The sequence below is a fragment of the Papio anubis genome, chromosome 3, assembly GCF_008728515.1.
Source record: "Papio anubis isolate 15944 chromosome 3, Panubis1.0, whole genome shotgun sequence".
In the NCBI taxonomy this organism is placed as follows: domain Eukaryota; kingdom Metazoa; phylum Chordata; class Mammalia; order Primates; family Cercopithecidae; genus Papio; species Papio anubis.
The window spans coordinates 4,965,786-4,986,957 of record NC_044978.1 but is presented as its reverse complement, the minus strand read 5'-3'; the positions used below and the strand labels follow the sequence as shown (position 1 = coordinate 4,986,957).

The 21,172-nt window shown below is 46.0% G+C and overlaps 1 protein-coding gene across 18 annotated transcripts in view; it reads right to left on the bottom strand.

Moving 5' to 3' along the window:
* Positions 1–21,172, bottom strand: part of ACSL1 (acyl-CoA synthetase long chain family member 1) — a 71,843-nt gene that overhangs the window by 48,147 nt on the left and 2,524 nt on the right. For 4 of the 18 annotated variants that reach the window (XM_009207967.3, XM_009207961.3, XM_009207962.3 and 1 more), the window contains exons 1-2: positions 4,457–4,479; positions 1,364–1,590 (exon numbers count right to left, since the gene is read on the bottom strand). The exons of 1 other annotated variant lie outside the window; for it this stretch is intronic. In XM_009207967.3, coding sequence (XP_009206231.2) covers positions 1,364–1,590; positions 4,457–4,475 — 246 coding nt within the window. In that variant the 5' untranslated portion in view covers positions 4,476–4,479. 13 more of the 18 variants (XM_031664126.1, XM_003899409.3, XM_031664128.1 and 10 more) reach the window with 12 other exon arrangements.

Here is a 21,172-nt window from a genome sequence, read left to right as displayed (position 1 = left end):
CGGCAGCGCTGCCGGGATACATCAGGTGCTCTGCCAGTAGAGAAGGAATGCCAGAACCTCACAGGAATCCCTTAGGAAAAGGGGGATTCCACTCATTTCCCCAGCCTATGTGATCAACACAGGTGAAATATTAATGCGCCCTGACCTTCTAAATAGAAATCAAGCAGAAAGTTCACTTTTCTCAGCAGTAGTTCAGTCATTCTATATTTATATTTCAGTATGAATTAGACTGAAGAATCTTTTATATATTTTAAGAGTTTCACATTAATGAATCCAAGAACTTGTCTAAAACAAAACAAAGACTAGCATCCCATAAATAACAAAAAGGCTGGCTCCAGCCAGGGCTGTGTGTGGAAGGGCACGCGCTCCCTCTGCGGCGGTCGGCCCGGGAGGGTGGGGAAGGTCTTCCATCCCTTCCATCTGGAAGCAGTAAATGGGGGGATTCTGGGTTTCACAATGTTCTTCTGCATATCTGCTGAATGCGGGAAACACTGAAGGGTGACTGACTTGGGTAAAGGAAAGCAAGCGACCATAGAGAAAACCAAAGAACAGGTGAGGAGTGGAAGCACCAGTGAGCATGTGGCCACTTCACCTTCTCCACACCCCGCCTTTCTCACTAGGGAAGGCAGGGAGAGCAGGAGCACTAAGAATCTTCCTGAAAGGATCCTAAGGTTTCCTTACACCATCCCACCTATTAAGCCCTAATCGCCTGCGTTCCAGTTTCATTTTCCTAACATGAGAGCATAGCCTCCAGTCTGCCCAAGTCACACACAACCACAGCACTCAGCAACCCAGCCAGATGCGCCTCTTGAGGGTTGTTTCTTCATGTCCTGCCCTGAATTCTGCAGCCATGTTCTTCCGTCAAGTTCTTACTCCAGCCCTATTCTATCTGAAATCCCAAAGTCCCTCCCAGCAGCCTGGGGTTGTGTTCTAAGTGTCAGATGCACCACAAGCGCATTCTTTTGGTAACGTTTGTTTGAAAACTCTCATTCCTGCCGGAATCTAACCCCTGGGAGAACAGAGGTTCTGTGCTGTCTTTTTCCTTGTGGAATCCTCCAGGCTGACTACAATGCTTACTACAGGGTAGAAACTCAATGTGATTTCTAGAATGATCTTCCATGTGACTGAAGGTAGACATCCAACCAACACCCTCTCATCTCTCCCTGTGCCTACATTTTGCCCTGTACCTTTGGTTACCACCATTAGCAATTTGTTTGTTTGGCACATTTCCATTTATAAAGTGTACTTATAAACAGATATTTGATTGTGATTGTGATCTTGATCGATATAACAGTCAACAGGGCTTAGCTCATCTGGGGAAATGCAGAGAAAACACACGAGGCAGGCTGGGCCCTCCACTCACCGCCACTTCCACCGACTGCATGGAGAGGTCACATGGTGGCTTCAGGGCTTTGGGTCTCGTGGCGTACCAGAAAGTGGTGAGTGCTGCAAAAGCTCCGAAGCCCATAAGCGTGTTGGTCGGAAGAGTACGCACGTACTGTCGGAAGTCAACCAGCTCTGGCATTCGAAAATACCGGAACAACTCGTGGGCCTGCATTGTCCTGTGTTGATAGTTCTCTAAGCTGAATTCTGTTGGAAGAGAAAAATGTCATGTTCATTCCAGGGAAGCAGGACTCCTCTTCAGAACTCCAGAATTCCCAAAGGCCAGCCATCTAATTGGGTAGCTGCTCGGCCAGTCCAGGCATTAAACCCACAATCTAATGGTCCAGGTCTTTTCCTGGCTGTCAAGTGTCATTTTTCTAAAAACACTTTAGGATTTCATTTTCATTCTATTTCTCCATTGTCTTGTCTTGAAAAAAACCCCATTCTCTTCCTTTCATTAATCATATTAAAAAGATTTTACTCATGAAGAATTCTTCCCATAAAAACTCAAATACGTAGATTTAAGTTTCTATTTTCTTCTTTGCTATTATGTCTCTGCTCTTGTCCGTCCACCTAATCAAAAACACTCGACTCTCATTGTCAAGGCTCATGGGAATGTGAGTGAAGAGGAAGAACAAGCCCAAACCACCTAAGGGCCGTCAGTTTCTATTTCTTCCAACAATCTCAGAACAAGTTCCCAAACTGGTTAAACACACCAATCTAACTTTCACCTTCCTGTACGCCTCACACCACTACGGTGTCCATATAAATGCTGGGAAACCCATAGTTGCCTATTCTGGTAAGATCAGTTTCTTTTACACTCCCCAAGACATTATAGCCAAAAGAAACAACAGATAAATTGGTGTGCATAAACTTTAAACCGACCACCAGATGTCTAAAGAGGGAATACAGCACAGTGTTTGAGAGAAAGTAGAGAATAGTATTTAAGATCCTAGATGCAGCCGGGTGCAGTAGCTCATGCCTGTAATCCCAGCACTTTGGGAGGCTGAGGCGGGCAGATCACTCGAGGTCAAGAGTTCGAGATCAGCCTGGCCAACATGGTGAAACTCCATCTCTTCAAAAAATATAAAAATTAGCTGGGTGTGGTGGTGGGCACCTGTAATCTCAGCTACTCAGAAGGCTGAGGCAGGAGAATCGCTTGAACCCAGGAGACAGAGGGTTGCAGTGAGCTACTGCTCACCAATCTGGGCGACAAAGTGAGACTCCGTCTCAAAAAAGAAAAAAAAAAAAAGACCCTAAATGCTAGATACTAGAGTCAAATTCTGCCTCCCCAGCCTATGAGCTGTATGATATGGGACAAATGACCTCACCTCCATGTGCCTCAGTTTCCTTATCTGTAAAAGGAGCTGGAAATAGCACCTTATCCCGTAGGGCTTTTCCGACTGCTAAATGACTCAAGTAAAGAGGTAAGAATGATCTCACACACGTTAGAAAGTGCTCAAAAATGTTAGATGCTATGATTATTTCCTCTACCAACGCTCTATGGTTCATCCTGAGTGCAGAACAAGTAAGGCATGCAGGTAAAAACACTGCCTACAAGGAGTGTTCAGATAAAATGAAGAAGCTTCTGCACGGCAAAAGAAACTACCATCAGAGCGAACAGGCAACCGACAGAATGGGAGAAAGTTTTTGCAATCTACCCATCTGACAAAGGGCTAATGTCCAGAATCTACAAAGAACCCAAACAAATTTACAAGAAAAAAACAACTCCATCAAAAAGTGGGCAAAGGATATGAACAGACACTTCTCAAAAGAAGACATTTATGCAGCTAACACATACATGAAAAAATGCTCATCATCACTGGTCATCAGAGAAATGCGCTGTGGTTTTGATGTGCATTTCTTTTTCTTTGTTAAAATACAGAAATTTTCTGCTAAAATTTAAATTTAAATGAAATTAATTTTAAATTTAATAGTCCCTGTTTTACAGGCCATTAATACTACCAGAACCAACCTAATGTATTTGCTCTGCTCATTCAATCCTTGCTACAATGAATCTGTGTAAGTGTACACACACACACACACACACACACACACACACACACGAAATTTCAAGGTTTACCATGACAGCAAAGAAAGAACAGATAAGCAGAGTTCTTCAGGCCACGATTCTGGAAAGAAGGCACCAGCACTTCCAAAACCACTCACCATCTGTGCCACCAACAGCTGACTGCTAGGTGACACCCCACTGCAGACACAGAAGAGGGCAGTGAGCCTGGGGGTGGGGGGTGGTTAGCAGGGCTCAGCCGCGCTCCCCCAGCCTGCCAAGGTCTCTCAGGGCATAAGTCACATGCCGAGCCCCACGCTGCTGCCCACTGGGCTAAAGGTAACTAGCAGACAAAATCCACACTTGACTTCTCAGGAGAGCAGAGGGCGGAGAATAGGCCAATGGGCAGCCAGCAGCAGAGTCACCCCACTGCTCCACCCATGGGCAGGGACAGGCATCAGTGAGTGTTGCTGCCAGGACCGGTTCTGAAAACAGACACTGTTTTCTTTCTGCTCAGCTTCCCAATAAGAGACAATGGGCATATATTTTTTAAACCACTGAAATGAAGGATAGGATGCTGGGGGGTATGTCCAACCAAGGTAAGGCATACCAAGAAAGAAACCGAGTGCCCAGAGCATGCCGACAGCAGATTTATTCTGGACGAATACATAGGAATTGAGCTACTCCTGTCACTCTGCATATCTGAGCACCTAGTGTGAGCCACGCTTTGGCCAGGCGCTGGGAAGACAGTGCTGATGACCTGGTCTAGGCTTTCGATGGGCTAACCTTCTAGCAGGGAAGATAAAAATCAAACAAGCAAGGTCTGCAAGGCACTGGGGAAGGCCTTTCTGAGGAAGTGATGCACACCAGGTGGGATAAGCAGACAAATCAAGTCCATGTCCGATTGACACTGAGTGGTCAGATTTCAGAAACAGTATTGCAACCCCACAACCTCATAGCAGCCTTAGGAATATAACGTGCAAACTTGCTTTGCCCTCAAATCCTTCCACCTCTAGTTGTCTTCATCACCCTGCAGCACTCCAGGTCTGAAGAGGAAGTACTCACCCTTGACACACACTGCCATGCCTTTCTCTCTTCTCTCCCCAGAGCTCCCACAGTAACTCCATAAAACCTAGATTGTGTGAATTTGCAGGTGCTGCTCAACAGAATCACATCCCTGAGTGAGAATATTAAATAATTCCTCTGTAAACAAATACGGTCAGACACAGGTGATTAATTCGTCTATTTTAAGCATCAGCAGTAGCCATGCTATACACTGCATTATACCAAGAAAGTGTATTAAATCTAAGAACACTTTTTTAAAAAAAAACTTGAGAAAATTATATATTTAGTAGTATGTATACAAGAGCATTTCATTAGATACTAATCTACAATACTAAGGGTTGAATCCAGCCAAATTCCTGTATTTAGTGGGTGATAATGACAAACTATAGCAGTTTAATTCATGCCTCTTAGATGGCAGCCAGGTAACAAGCTGCAAGCCAACTTCACTGAACCAACTGATGAATGCTATACACAGGAAAACTATAGTCTATGCGTAAAGAACTAAGACAATGGCTCATTTAGATCTGTGTGAAGAACAACTCTTAAACCGACACTGACAGCATTACAAATCTTTTTCCTTCTATTTAACTGCTATTAAGGAAAAGGCACTTGGGGTATTTAAAAATGGAGGCGGACTTACATCCAAGGAAAATCAGGCACAATAAATAGCCTTTCAATGCTGTATGTGAACATAAGCATTAGACTAAGGGGTCTCTAAGAAGGATTAAGACTCATACACTTGCTAACAAATGGTAAAACTCAGATTTTATTCTTATTCCAATAGTGTTCTGGTTTCAATATTTCTTTATTCTTTCAAAATCAAATTTCCACATAAACATCTGAGGAAATTTATAGCCTGGGCATAAAAATCATGCTGCAGTTTGCCAAAAATATGATTCAATTGGCTTAAAGGCTTAAGGAGCCAGTATTTCCCAGCCAGGAACACACAAGGCTACTGACAGCCAGCTTCTCCTTCCTCCACAGCCACTCCTGTGCACCCTCCTCCCGACCCTTACAGCAGGTGGGTTTGCTCAGCTGGGTTTTCTGAATTTCCTACAAACCTGAAGTCTAAGACCACAGAAGGACAGGGAAGGTAACAATGGCCAAGGAAATATGGGCACAAGCCCAGTGTAAAGATCCAGCACAGAAGATTCCTTTAAATAGACCTGGGCAGAGACAGGCACAGCGAGGCAGGGTGATGGAAACTGAACTGCATGACTGTCAGAAAACAGAAAGTCTACCCAAACTTCGGATAGAAGAACTAAAAATGCAATTAGCATTTCCTTAGTGTTTTGGAAAGGCTTTCATATCCAGTGTCTTATCTGAACATCACAAACGCAAACTGATGAGGAAGAAACCAAGGCCAGAGACTTATAAGGCTTCCCCAGGATGTCAGTCAAGAACGGGACACCAAACAATGTGACTCCAAATCCCACCTATGCTAATAATTCTTAAACTATGCTAAGCCACTGACCCTCTCCCCCGAGAATACACATAATTACCACAAGTCTCCTTTAGCCCAACCCAGGTTAGGAACCATGAGGTCAGGTTTCTAAAGTCCTTCCAGTACTCACACTCCCAGGTATTATGAGAGCTCTGTACTGAGGTCCATCTGAATGCTCAACGTCTTACATAAACGTTAGCATGTATCCCATCACCCCGGCCTCCGAACACGTGGGTGCGAGGCCTACTATACACAAAGGTTCACCTCTTCACCTTTTTATTTGTACCATGAAAATAGTGGCTCAGGGCCAGAGGTGACTCACAAGGACATCATTTTCTCGAGGACACACACACACACACACACACACACTACCCCTGCAATTCTGCAAACTTTTACTTACATTAACATTGTATTCTCTTCATGTCATTTAGAAACCAAAAACCGGGTGGTCTGAATGTTTCTCTCCTTCTAAAGTTCCTCAAGCTTTCATTAAGATGAATAATGGCAATCTGATGGAACACTTCACTAGGAATGCAGCCCTCAAACAAACACACATAAACTGCACCCTTGCCCCGGCAGTGGCAAATTAAGAAAGCCTGACATCTTTCCTTAACGCAGCAACCCAAGCTGGCAAGATGCTGCCATTCCGTGCCCCGCCTCCTCCCCTTGTACAATAGGCTATTTACAGAGGCTGAAAGCACCCGCTTTGTCCTTCACTAGCTGGGCAGAGCTCAGGCTTCAGGGAGGAACAAGAGAGCAGCAGCCGGGCCATTTGCTGTTCTTTCAAAGCCCCACTCCAAACCCGTTGGATGTGTGCTCCTTAACCCTGGCTTGGCAAATTCCCTAAAGTTAGATTTGCTTAAGCCATTCCCTTTTGAACCAAAAGAGCAGTCAGGCTCTCCCTAGAGAGAGGGAGGTACAGCAGCTCAAAAGAGATGCCAGTCTCCCAGCTAGAGAGGAAAGCAGAGGTTGCTGTCCAAACCCTATCCCACCGAGTCCTGACTGTGGTCACTGCCCTGGGCCCATCTCCTCACTCCGAGCATCAGGAGAAAGATTCGGGGTAACTTTGGGATCCCACGCACAAACATGCAAGCGGCTCCACAGGGAGTTAGCTAGTCCCACCCCACTGCTTTGGGGCTTTTTCTTCCCAATTAAGTATAATAAATCTTAAACCCACTCAATCTTCATTAAAGTGATCTTATAGATCACCAATTGAATTTCCAAAAGACTTAAAAAGGAGAAACAGAGTGGATGCCCTGATTTTATAAATCTTATTGAAATATCAAGTCCAGCTGAATACCTCTACACTTAAACCACTCCCTGCCCATCCCCTTATAAAGTTATCAGAGACAGAGTGAGACACAAAGCTTTTAAGTGTTAACCAGTAAAATGAGGACCATACCTCAACCATTCACATTGGTCACAAATATCATATATACCCCCCAAAATAAAGAGATCTCAAACACAACATGTCGAATATGAACAGATAAATTTTTAGGATGCAGGGTCAAATATCGTATAGCAGTTTCTGTATTCATTAAACTACATCTATATTTAAGTCACATGAAGAACTAAATTACTTTAGAAATACTGTTTTAAATTCACATTTCATTAGGCCGGGCACAGTGGCTCACACCTGTAATCCCAGCACTTTGGGAGGCCAAGGCGGGAGGATCACGAGGTCAGGAGATCAAGGCCATCTTGGCTAACATGGTGAAACCCCGTTTCTACTAAAAATACAAAAAAAAAATTAGTTGGGTGTGGTGGCGAGCGCCTGTAGTCCCAGCTACTAGGGAGGCTGAGGCAGGAGAATGGTATGAACCCGGGAAGCGGAGCTTGCAGTGAGCTGAGATCGTGCCACTGCACTCCAGCCTGGGCAACAGAGTGAGACTCCGTCTCAAAAAAAAAAAAAATTCCCATTTCATTACTATGTTCTTTGAGTTCTTAGAACATGCATCTTCAAATAGGGTTTAGGGCATCTCTACAGCCACTTTTTGAAGCATCGAACAGTTTTCTGCGGCATACGTTCACATTTTCCTCTTCCATTGAAATTGTTGAAATTGAAGCAGTTTTTGAAGTCATATATGTGCTACTAGTGAAAAAATCCTCCCAAGTCACAAGAACACATTTGAATGATATTAGAACAGGAGAAATTTTGTCCTATGGGTCCACATTTATCTATCTAAACCTCATACTCTATTGCTTTTTAAATGGATTTTTAAATGTACTTTTTACAGTAACAACCAACATTTGCTTTTGTAAGGTCAAACCCTAAGAAATAATTACCCAGCTAGCATTAAATTTGCCTTAGAAAAAGTCTAATTCAGCTAGTTGACCTGTACAAAGACCCATGACTAGGACTGGCAGAGATGGTTTCAGTACAATGTGCCTTCTCTCTCCCTGAGGCTGCTCCAAATACAGGGGCTGAGAGCACCTCATACTACAACAGCTTTGGTAAGACTTAAATAGGAAGACTGAAGGAGAATTTTGGGACACTTTCATCTTATATTGGGGCAGGTGAATTGTTTCATATTCAGATGGGGGTATAAACTGAGGAAAAACTTGCAGACCTCACTAATGAGGCTTGGAATTAAAAGATATAACATAAATGTCTACACACAATAGTGGATAACAAAGTAGCAGTAAGTGCAAAAGGAATTCTGACAGGGAGCATTCTCTCCCGGGGAGACTTGCATGGAGAAGGCACAGTTGAGCTGGTCCCAACAAATGAGCATCGTCTAGGAAAATGAGCTATCCTTCACGCTACAGGGACAGAGACGAGGCTACTAGAAGTGCCTCCTGACCCCAGGGCTCGCATTTTTGCACATTAATCTGGAACCAACAATAGGGCTCAAGCGGATAGGAGAGGGGAAGGAAGATGTTTGGGGAAATCGGCTTAGCTATGATTTTGTAAGGAGCCACTGTGCTTACGCACTTGGCGTGTGTCAGGCGCTGTGCTAAGCGACTGCGCACAGGGCTAAATGCGTGCTCGTCACAGGCCTTACTGCACGGGGTTGTTACTGCCTTCAGCTCAAAGATCAGGAAACTATAGGAGTCAAATGTCCTGCCCTTGTTCCACACGAGAACAGGATGACTGCCTGGATCTGAAGCCAAAGCCCATGGACCTCAAGAGCCAAGCACATCAGCCCAGGCATGCGTGGGTGTTCGAGTCTAGACAGAGGGCATAGGTGACACTGATAATGACCAGCCATGATGCACAAAGTTTTTTTTTTTTTTTTTTTGAGACGGAGTCTCACTCTGTCGCCCAGGCTGGAGTGCAGTGGCGCGATCTCGGCTCACTGCAAGCTCCGCCTCCCCAGTTCACGCCATTCTCCTGCCTCAGCCTCCCGAGTAGCTGGGACTACAGGTACTCGCCACTACAGGCCCAGCTAATGTTTTTTTTTTTTTCTTGTATTTTTAGTAGAGACAGGGTTTCACTGTGTTAGCCAGGATGGTCTTGATCTCCTGACCTCATGATCTGCCCGCCTTGGCCTCCCAAAGTGCTGGGATTACAGGTGTGAGCCACCGCGCCCAGCTGCACAATGCTTTAAGAGCCCAGGATTCGAATCCAAATTTCCAACAACAGATGAATGGATCAACAAAATGTAGTCTATACAATGGAATATTACCCAACCTTTAAAAAGAAGGAAATTTGGATACATGCCACGACATGGATGAAGCAAAGGACAAATATTGCATGATCTCACTTCTAGGAGGTACCTAGAATCAGCAAATTTACAGACAGAAGGCAGCAGAGAGGTTACTGGGGGCTGGGCGGGGGGAGGAGGAATGAGCATTATTGCTTAACGGGTACAGAGTTTCAACTCGGGATGACGAAAAATTCTGGAACTAGATGGTGGTAATGGTTATACAACACTGTGAATGTACTTCAACCATTGTGTAACAGTATACTTAAAAATGATCAGAATGACAAATTTTATGTTATATATAGTTTACCACAATAAAAAAGTTTCATTATTTTTAAAAACTGCTTCAGTGGATACAAATGGAAAAAAGAGAAGTAATTTTGAGCCTGCGAATGAATGGCAAAACCCTGAAGAGACACTGGGAGGAGGAGACAGGAGGGCGATTTGTGAGCAACCCGCCCAACTTTCCAGGGTCCTCAGGGCCCTCCTTCACGTGTGAGGAGGCGGCGGTTCCACAATCACCCCGAAATCTTACACAATCCCCTCCTCTCTATGAGAAGCAATCAGTCCTTCCTCTGAACTCCAGGACTTCTTTATCTGTAACCCCTGTGTGGTACTTAGGACCTCCTGTCTTACACTTACAGCGAGTGGTACTTAGTACCGACGTAGCTGCTCCTTCCTCTCCCCGGCCAGGGTCTCCTCCCATCTGTCTTTATACGCCCTTGGTGCTTAACACAGTCCCAAGCCCAGGACAGGTGCTTAACAAACATCTGCCGAGTCATGAATGACCCTGTGTGATTCTGACCATGTCACACCCTCTGTGATTGTGACCGTGTCTCTGCGACAGGTCCCTGGAGGATATATTCATAAATCAGTGATTCTCCAAAAAGAAAGGGGGTATTGAAAGCATTTTCCAACTTCAGTCATCTCCTTCTACTCCCACCAGACTCCTATACAGTGTACCAGAAAGGAGTAGAGAACATCTCCTGGCTGACTGGCGGACAAAGAAAAGGGTGTGAGCCACTGATTTAAAGGGGACATAAGAATATTCTCTTGCTCTTATTTTGATCACGTTTTCTATTTCACTTATGTATAATGTCAGCCCAAGGCTGCCGTCAAATTGTTTCACTTACGTATAACGTCAGCCCAAGGCTGCCATCAACTCTAACGGCAAGTGTCTTTAGAAGACACTGAGATACACTGAGATTTGGACAGACGACTGATGATTCATTTAAAACAAATCAAGGCTGCCCACAGGGAAGGGAAGAGATCAAATAAGTACTTTTCTTAGGTAAAACAGCAAATGGTCAGAAAGGCTTGAGCCCAGAGCCCCATATCAGGGCTGGACTCCAACTTCTGTGAGCTTTCTATGACAGAAAAGAGAATCTTCCAAACCAGGGAAACAGACAAGACTCAAGCACAAGATCCAGAGTCCCGTGCGAGGGCTCCAATGAGCAGAACGCTTCCAGAAACACAGCGCTAGTGGGCAGCCATCTGCGATGTATGGAATGCTGACAACAGGACCTGCCCAACATTCTCCAGAGTAAAAAAAAAAAAAAAAAACATAGAGCTCTCCTCCCTTCTCTCTTCACACACAGCGACAAATATCTGTCACGTACATCCACGTGAGAAAATGACGATTATAGTTAGGACATGCCCCGTGGAGATATCCAGGTCATGTACAGCCTTTGCGTGGGACAGCAGGGCTAAGTTGTGGCAGTACATATTTAAGAGGGCAAGTTTCCATTCAAAAAATGTCCTGAGAAGCAAGATTATTCCACTTGTCTTCCAATACTGATTGAGTAAGGCTAAGCAACTGTGGTAGATACATCACAACGAGACAGAAGTTTACTGATAAGAGCTAGAGAAGCCAGCAGACTTGGGCAGATAGCCTCAGTCAACAGCTTTGTGGCAGTGGATGGAGACAGAAAGATCTGCTTGTTAGGCTGACGCAACCATTCTGCAAAGAGCAAGACAGATAAGGCTTGTGTAGATTAAACTTCTCACTCATGAACTGGATCAATACAGCACGTTATTTCAGTGGACGTTCAGCACAGGAAGAGTCAGAATTGCGTCTGTATGACTGCATGTTGAAGAACACAGCAGTAGCTTCTAAGGGTATTAGGCAAGATGAGCACGGCCTGTTATTACAAAAGCTAAAGAAGGAAATAAATGGCTTTTTGCCACTGAAATAATCCAGAAGACTCTTCACCTTACTGGACTCAGCTGAACCACAAAGTCAGCCCTGAAGCAAGGGACCATACCAGGAGAAGGGAGGACAACTTCACAGCAGAGAGGATCAAATGTCCTTTCACAACAGCCAGAGCTGGCCCCAAGCCAGGCAGGCACTCTCCTCCTCCGAGGGCCAGAGATGGAGAGGAAGCTCCACTTGTTTGAGAAACTGCTTGCAGAGAAGGTACCTACATCCTCAGGTCCTCTCAGGTGCTTTGCCCAAAGTCAGGATCTTCCCATCTTCCCGTGGTGACTATGGAAATAAACAGAATATGAACATGGAAAGAATCCTAGACCAAATGCAAGAAGATCACATTCTAGGTACTGGCTGTGCCTCCGATCAGCTGCAAAATCTTGAGCCAGCTCCTCTACCGGTGCCGGCTTCAGGGAGAATAAAGAAGAGAGTGGGAACAGAGGAGAGCTACGCCTCGTTCCATCACGAACACCATGGTAGCTTCTCCAAGACTATGTAAGAGAAGGGAAAAGACGGCCAGGCAATCCCGGCGTACGGGAGTAAACAATGAAGTTTCCACCTATACCCAAAAGCCCCAGGGAACAGTGATGTGTGAACAAAAGAGTCAATGATAAAACCCTCAATTCTATGTGGTGAGTCTATGGATGCTTTTACTACTGTTGTTGTTCTTTGTATGTTGCTGTATTTTTTCCAATTTTTTACTGTGGTAAAATTAATACAATATAAAACTTGCCATCCTAACTATTAGCTGTATTTTTAAAGTTTCTCAAGATAAAGAAGCTATAAGTGAGTCAGGTCAGTTAATGTCCTCTTGTATTTATGTATTTCCCACCTGCTCCACAAAGGATTTAGGGTAGTGACCTGTCCTTAGAACAGAATGACAGATAGGATATAAACCCTTCCTGGAAAATACGTAGCTATGCTTTGCATCGTCTGCCTGCGCTGGACCCAGCTCAGCTGCTGACCTGCTATGTGAGCCACTTCCACTTAAGTGCCTCTTTGAAAAAGGGGTCACACCACAAAAAAGAAGCAACACTCTGAACATTACAGGGGGATGAGGAACTCTCCTTAGTCCCTGACAAACAGAAAGCTTGAGGATAAAGCACTTACAAGGTTTTCTTTGCCTTCAGCAAGTTTAGGATATCAATGAAGATAAACACACCTGCAAGAGTTAACAGAGCCACCGAAGACAGATCTGATAACCAGGGCAGGTAGAGCCCTGGTGCTCCAGGAATCTAGAGGAGGGAGAAAACAGTACGCATGCACCAGGCATCTGAGGGAGGGCTGTCCAGAGAGCTGAAGGTGGAACCAGGCCAAGTCTGAACAGGCAGAGACAGGAGGGGGTGGAGAACAGCAACAGCCAGACAGTGCTGTGAGCAAAGAGGCAGGGAGGAGGCCCTGCAGGAGCAGCAGGTGGGCTGGGGACTCACAGCAACATTGTAAAGCAACTGCCAGGAGCCTCTGCCTCTCTCTCCCATGACAGCATTCTTGTCAACCGGCTGAGTAAGAAACAGCTGGCTGCAGGAGGCTCGCCCTCGCCCAGTGGGTGTTTAGTTCATAAAGCCCTCCTGTCCCCGCCAGGACCCAGGCCTGGAGTGGGAGACTGGGAGGAGCAAGACTCAGTCCTTGTCTTCAAGGAGTCCACACCACCCCACGGCTCGCAGAGGTCACAGCTATCACATATCAGTGACCTGGATAAGAAGGCTAAAGAGGGCACAGGTTGGGTAGAGTTACTTACACCTCTTAAAATACATCAAGGTTTCAGAGACTGATAACCACAGAAATGGCTTAGCAGGACATGGGTGAGAAGACAGAACACAAAGACCTCTCTGCCCAGAGAGGAAGACCAGCCTCTCAAGAGTTTGGAGAAATCCAGTTGAGTTTTTACACATTTCAACAGGTACCTGCTGTGACTTTAAAAAGCAGAGATGAGGCCAAGTTTACAGGCTCATGCCTGTAATCCCAGCATTTTGGGAAGCAGAGGTGGGTGGATCATCTGAGGTCAGGAGTTCGAAACCAGCATGGCTGACATGGCGAAATTAGCCGGGCGTGATGGCAGGCACCTGTAGTCCCAGCTACTCGGAGGCTGAGGCAGGAGAATCGATTGAACCTGGGAAGCGGGGGTGGCACTTAGCCAAGATGGCGCCACTGCACTCCAGCCTGGGCGACAGAGACTCCGTCAAAAAGAGAAAAAAAAAAAAGCAGAGATGAATGGAATCTACAAGATAATCATAGGTTGTGAGTTCCCAGGACTAGACACAGCCTGCAAAAAACATGGGACCCTGTTCTGACCTCTAAATTGTGCCTGTTACACGGAAGACCTCAGTGGTGTCACAGGAAGCAACAAGTGAAATAGAGAAAAGGTTAACCAGGATTTAGCCCATCGTATGGGGAAGGAGAAGAGAGGTACGGGTGACAACCACGAGACAGGAGCTAAAATTACACAAAGAGCTCAGGTAACTATAAAAAGAGGCGACTGGCCCTGGGGAAGCCAAAATCAAAACAAACCTAACAAGTTGCAGAAGATTATAGAACAATGACCAGTGTTTAAAAGACAAAGAAAAAGAGATTGTGCAGTTTGGCCATTACCTGCTCGGAATGGGTGATACTAGTTTGGGGTCTCTATACTCCCTTTATGTTTCACTTAAAATGTATTATGACAATTCAAATCTATTCAGAAGTAAACATAGTAGTATAATAAAACTGTATTTCATGTACCCATGACTCCAACTTCAGTTCCAGTAATGATCAACATTTTGCTACTACTGTTTCATTATACCCACTTCTTAAAAAATTATTTTAAGTTACATCCCAACACCCTGTCTCTCAGGTGACACTTCTGAGGCCTCCATGGCTCTATGGTTCCACCGCATGGGGGTATGATGTGTAGGACAGTAAAACTGACTGGCACGTAGGCTGCATCTTGCCAACTGCCCAACGGTTTAAACAAAAGGAGCCAACCTGAATATTGACTTGAAGCATCCAACTCAGCACAATACTTAATTATCATGCAATAAAAAGGCTCATATATTCAATTTGCAAATATTGAGGATATGCAAGTCAGCTCCAGCCTCAGGGGATATGATAGTAAACAAAAGAGAAAAAAATAAAACCCCGATCCCAATGAGGCTTCCACATTGCTAAGCTCTGCAATCGAAGACAAAACATACTCTGTAGTTAACCCGACTCTCCTGAAGTCACAGGCCTATTTGACAAGAACCACAACCCAGCCAGAGAGCAGTTTCTATTCCCCTTTAACTGACAAATTCTTTCCTTTTGAAAAAATGGCATTCGGTGGCTCAAGCCTGTAATCCCAGCACTTTGGGAGGCCGAGATGGGCGGATCACGAGGTCAGGAGATCGAGACCATCCTGGCTAACACGGTGAAACCCCGTCTCTACTAAGAAATACAAAAAAAAATAGCCGGGCGAGGTGGCGGGCGCCTGTAGTCCCAGCTCCTCGGGAGGCTGAGGCCGGAGAATGGCGTGAACCCGGGAGGCGGAGCTTGTAGTGAGCTGAGATCCGGCCACTGCACTCCAGCCTGGGCTACAGAGCGAGACTCCGTCTCAAAAAAAAAAAAAAAAAAAGAAAAAATGGCATTCAGAGGTCTCTCATGATACTGGTGCTAGAGAAGGAGTTAACTTTCTGGTTCTCTAAACTTCTGATGATGTACCCTAATAAATACATGCACCCCTCACATGTAAATGCTTTTATCTATAAACTATATACATGTACATTCTGCAAATATTTTCTGAACATTAGAAAACACACAAATATGAATTTAAAAGATGGCCAAAAAATAACTATCCGTAGAAGTTCTAATGTTTCTATTCTATCTACACCCTAATGGATGGGCTAGCCAGCCTCTATGGGGCACATACCCCACTCGAGACAGTCCTTCAATCTCCTGAGCAGCCCTGCAGCCTCTCTGGCATCTTGCCTGGCTAGTGTCTCCATCTGTTCCCCACCATGGGCAACAATGAATGAAGCTGCTAATGGAAGCACCTTGAAACGCGTGCCACGCCTGGGAGGCAGAGGGGCAGTGTCTGCGAAAGCCTGTAAAAAGGGACTGTCACATCAAGGAGGGAAGCAAAGACACTCAGCATCACCCAGTGATGGAGAGAAGCATGCCAGAGAGGGCAAGACGCTGCTGGTGACTGTCACTTGGCCTGCGAGAGAGGGTTAGTGCTGAGCCCGCCTTTGTGGAGGACAGATACTTGAGGCTGAGACCCATGCCAGGCTCCAGGACTGGCCTCCTCTGAAGGTCTGTCCTGGAAACCCTGAAGCTTCAGCCCTGACCCCAAGGACAAGGATCTTCACCCTGCCTGAACTCCAGGGAGGTCTTGGCATCAGCAAAATTTGCCTCTGACTCACGTCAGAAGAGAAAAGCACAGACTGGCTGTCTTCAGACTCTAACGTGAGAGTCTGGACTGCTCAGCCACCCCCTCGAGAACTCAGTTCCGTCCACTGTGAGGTGCCTGGCTGGGACGCTTGACAGACAAGGCCCCCGCCAGCTACCCATCCTGGGATGCCTCAGAAACTTGCCTGAGGCACAATGTAGGTAATTGTCCACCTATTACCTGTTCCTTGAAGGAACAATGAGCCATTTGACCATTTCACTAGTGGCACAGAAACAAGGGGCAATTTGAACGCAAGAATACCAGGTAAAGGAAGACTACAGTAGAGTTATGTAACATTAGCTGGGACTCAACACCAATCTCCTCCCCTCCCACACCCTGCAAAGACCACAGCCACCTGCTTCTCCACCACAACTCAAACTACACGGAAAGAAACACCTCAGACGTACTCTGAAACACAAACTTCACCCAGTGAAAGCACAGACTTAGGTCTAGAGACTTTCAGTGCCTTGATCTTAGCTATAAGATCTAAGTTTTGCACAGGATCAGAATAGACAAACCTGGAACATGACAATGTATACTCTTGTTAGGGACCACCTTCTATGGGACAGCTGACCATCGGAACCTGCTCTACACTCAATCCATCATCAGATAATCATACATGCTTACTAGTGGTAAGGCCCTGTATTAAATGCTGCTGAAAACACAGAAATGACAGTGACTAGGTCTCCCATGTGCCCAGAGCTTAGAGTGTGGCTGGGGTGCCGGTCTGTGAAAGCCAGATATGTGCTCATGAAAAGATGCACGTGGGACAGAGGCTGGGATGCTCGTCAAAATATTTAATACCCAGTATAGCCAGGCACCAACCAGTCAGGAAAGACACAGGCCAGGGCACCAGAACAGGGCTCCGAAGTTCCTCTGCTGCCCCATGTATGAACCCTTTAGTTTCCATATTAAGGGTGGGGCACTAGGGTAGCAGCTGTTCTCTAGCCAGGATGGGAGTGTTTTGATATTTTAACCACTAGCGTGGTCGCTGGTGCCTCCCCAGCTGAACGACAGTGAGCGCAGCTGAGGAAGGGGAGAGTCACTCCCGGAAAAGTGTCTCTGAGGAGCAGGGCTCTGTGGGACAAGGAATGGCATTCCAAACAGGCCGAGGTGGGCATTGTACCATTTAGATGTACTTTTTTTTTTTGAAGACAGATTCTCATTCTATACCCCAGGCTGGAGTGCAGTGGCGCTATCTCAGCTTACTGCAACCTCCGCCTCCGAGGCTCAAGGGATTCTCCTGCCTCAGCCTCCTGAGCAGTTGGGATTACAGGTGCCTGCCACCACACCCGGTTAATTTTTGTATTTTTAGTACAGACAGGGTTTCACCATGTTGTCCAGGCTGGTCTCAAACTCCTGACCTCAGGTGATCCGCCTGCCTTGGCCTCCCAAAGTGCTAGGATTACAGGCGTGAGCCACCACGCCCAGCCTAGATGTACTCAACACGAACTTTATCCCAGCAAAAACACAGGCTTGAGTCTAGAGACTTTTAGTGTCTCGAATCTTAGCTGTAAGATCAAAGACACCATCGGACCAGGACATAGGAAGGTCAGTCGGGCAGATGACAGCACCCAGGTACAGTGTCTTGGGTACACAGACCCATCAACCCCGTGCCACCAGAGTCTGCTTTCTAGAAGCCTCAGGATGTGGTGGTTTGGAGAAGCGTGGAGACAGCAGGTAAGAACCAAGCTGCAGAAGCCCTGACAGGTAAGAACGAAGCTGCAGAAGCCCTGACAGGTAAGAACGAAGCTGCAGAGGCCCTGACAGGTAAACAAACACCTGGGGCCTTACAGAGGGGGCCTGGAAGGCTTCCGCTCAGGAGGGATTCGACCAGAGCTGTGATTTAGAAAAAGCAACCATTCCCCTCTGCACCCTGCCCCCCTTTCTGACAAAGGCCTTCACTGTTTAAACTGGAGGTGACAGTTCTGGACCAGGATGGTGATACTGAGAAGGCAAGGAGGAAATGCACGTGCGTTGGGCAATACTGCAGAGAGTAGGTCAGAATAAGCGGAACTGCTGGCTGACTGGACTTCAGGGCAGAAATCAAGGGCAACACCAAGGTCCAGCCATTCTTTGAACAGGCACAGGATCCAGGAACAAACTCCACATGCGTGTATGGCCAGAGGGGCAGGCAGGTTGTGTCACCTTGGCCAAGTCACCCCCCTACGAGCCCTGCAGTCACTGCACGGGTGCAATGAATAAGGTGGCTTATTTCAGAGGTGCTCTGAAGTCCCTCACAGGTGGCAAAGGGAGACAGAGGAAGCTCTTCAACCACCGCAGCCCTGCTTTTATGTATTTCATCTCTCAGGGTTCTGCCTAAAATCTCACTGGGAAAAAGAGATCCATAACCACTAGGCGATGCTACTGTGCCTTCAAACCCCAAAAAGCCCCAATTTTATTTTCGTTGAAAGTGTTGAATATGATCTAGAATGCGCTGAGAGATCAAAGTACCCCACGACACACAGCAGAAAGCAAACCTATGGGTGCGGTGAGGCCAGTCTCCTACATTAGCGGACGCTGCTCCACCACTGCTCGGCCTGGGTCCTGTTCCCAGCTGAAACGTGCTCTCTTCCTCCAGCACACTGCATGCATTCATTGTGCGTCTCAATTGTTCTCCAGCCTTACAAGACCAATGTCCAGGGCAGGCAAAGCCTTTTATTTTTTAATTCTCTAGAAAGTCACAGCTACATAGCAAGTGATCTTACCACTCCCTGAGCCAAGCTGAATCAAAATGTGTGGTCTCTTTCAGCACTCTAGTGGTATAAAGAGATAATTCAAGGCAGACTGTAAATGAGATGGGGGTAAAATCAAGGAGCAGCGACACCGAAGGAGACCCAGCTCTGTCCTTCCTGTCTTACTGCCAGGTGTATAACCTGGAACTTTCTTCCCTTTTTTTTTTTTTTTTTTTTTTTGAGACGGGAGTCTCACTCTGCCGCTCAGGCTGGAGTGCTGTGGCGCAATCTGGGCTCACTGCAGCCTCCATCTCCTGGGTTCATGCAGTTCTCCTGCCTCAACCTCCCGAGTAGCTGAGACTACAGGCACGCGCCACCACGCCTGGTTAATTTTTGTTATTTTTAGTAGAGACGGGGTTTCACCATATTGGTCAGGTTGATCCACCCGCCTGGGCCTCCCAAAATGCTGGGATTACAGACATGAGCCACCGCGCCTGGCCTAACCTGGAGCTTTTTAGGCCCTCCTGGACTGAGAAACTTCTAGCTCTGGAGGGGCAGCAGAGTCAAGCAATTAGGAGCACAGACCCTGAAGCCAGACTGCCTAGGTTCAAATTCTGGTTTGAGCAACTTAATCTTTGCACCTGTTCCTTTACCTTGCGTACAGTAAGGCTAGCAGCAGGACTTACCTTACGGGGTTGCTGGGGGTACTAATGAGTTAACCCATCAGAAGCTTAGCAGCACCTGGCTCTGTCTGCTGCTATGGTCACTGCTTCGTTCCTAAACCTGGCTGTGTCCAGGCTGTGGCCACCACCTCGGTCAGCTACCACAGCCCTGCTTCGTGGCAGACACCTGGGCCCAGAAGGAGAAACTAGCTCCGGAAGCACTTTCTCATGACTCTGCTTAATAAAGGAATAAATAGTATTCAGAGTATTTCAGTCCTTCTAAGAGGGACATTTCTCCCACAACAAACCTAAGGGGAAAGTGCCCATTTCTATAGCAGCCAAAGCTGTGCTAATGGACAGAGCCTACATTTATCAGAAGTCCCCTCCAGAATGAGGAAATGGTCTACAGGCAGGCCCCGTTTCCTCCTCTGATGCCCTAACTTCTTTCCATTTCTCTTTCCAAACCATGAAATCCCTATTTCAACCGCTTTTGACTGGAACACATGAACCCAAAAGTCCATCAAGCCTATTCATTACTAAAAACACTTTTTAAATTATTGTTAATTTCAAGAGTTTTAAAGCAGAACATGCCCTATTTTTTAAAGATCTATTTAAACATATAACAAAGGTGGGTAAACTGTTCTGAAAAATATCCAACAATAGGGGAGAAGCAACTAAATTATGGTCCATACAGCAAATAATGCAGTTGTCTTCAGAACTTAGTTTTTGAAGAATATGTAACGACGTGGAAAAAAGCCCACAATATAACTTAGGTGATTAAATTGTCAAAATTTTAATCTTTAATTAACAATATATGCTTAAAATTTGTTTATTGTATAGGGAAAAAAGACCGGAAGGAAATACAACAAAATGTTAATAGTATTTAATCTCTGGAAGAGCTTCATTTGTCCTATTTCCCAAATTTTTTCCAATAAGCGTGCATGACTCTTGAAATATGAAAAATGAATATAGCTTTTCTGTGGTAAGTGGTTTTGATTTAGATATTAGACAGCTTTCAGAATTTTATTTAAACTTGAAGACCAGCAAATATTTCATAAAGAGAATCAGCCCAGGCACCTATATGGAACCACCAGTTTTGAGATTTTATGTTATTGTTTTTACCTTTTTTCTCTAGAGATGGGGTCTTGCTGTGTTGCCCAGGCTGGTCTTGAACTCCTGGCCTCAAGCAACAAGCTATTTGCCTCCAGATGATCATATCCTTCTAAGGCTGGCAGCACAGGGGAGCAGGGCCCTTACTCACCTCCACTTAAGTTTTTGTCCAAGGGTGACACCCTTGAAGCCAGCCACACTTCAAGGAGTCTCCAGTATTTCACCCACCCCTCTAGATTCCTCAAAGGTCGTAAGTGAATGAATACTGTGTTGTTTCTAACACAGTCAAGAAAGTGAAAGTGGGCTAGATGCAGTGGCTCACGCCTGTAATCCTAGCACTTTGGGGAGGCCAAGGAGGGCAAATCGCTTGAGCCCAGGAGTTCGAGACAAGCCTAGACAATATGGCAAAACCGCTTCACCACCACCCCAACAAAAAAAACAATTATCTGGGCATGGTGGTGTGCGCCTGTACTCTAAGCTACTGGAGAGGCTGAGGTGGGAAGATCAACTGAGCCCAGGGAAGTGGAGGCTGCAGTGAGCCATGATTGTGCCTGTACTCCAACCTGGGCGACA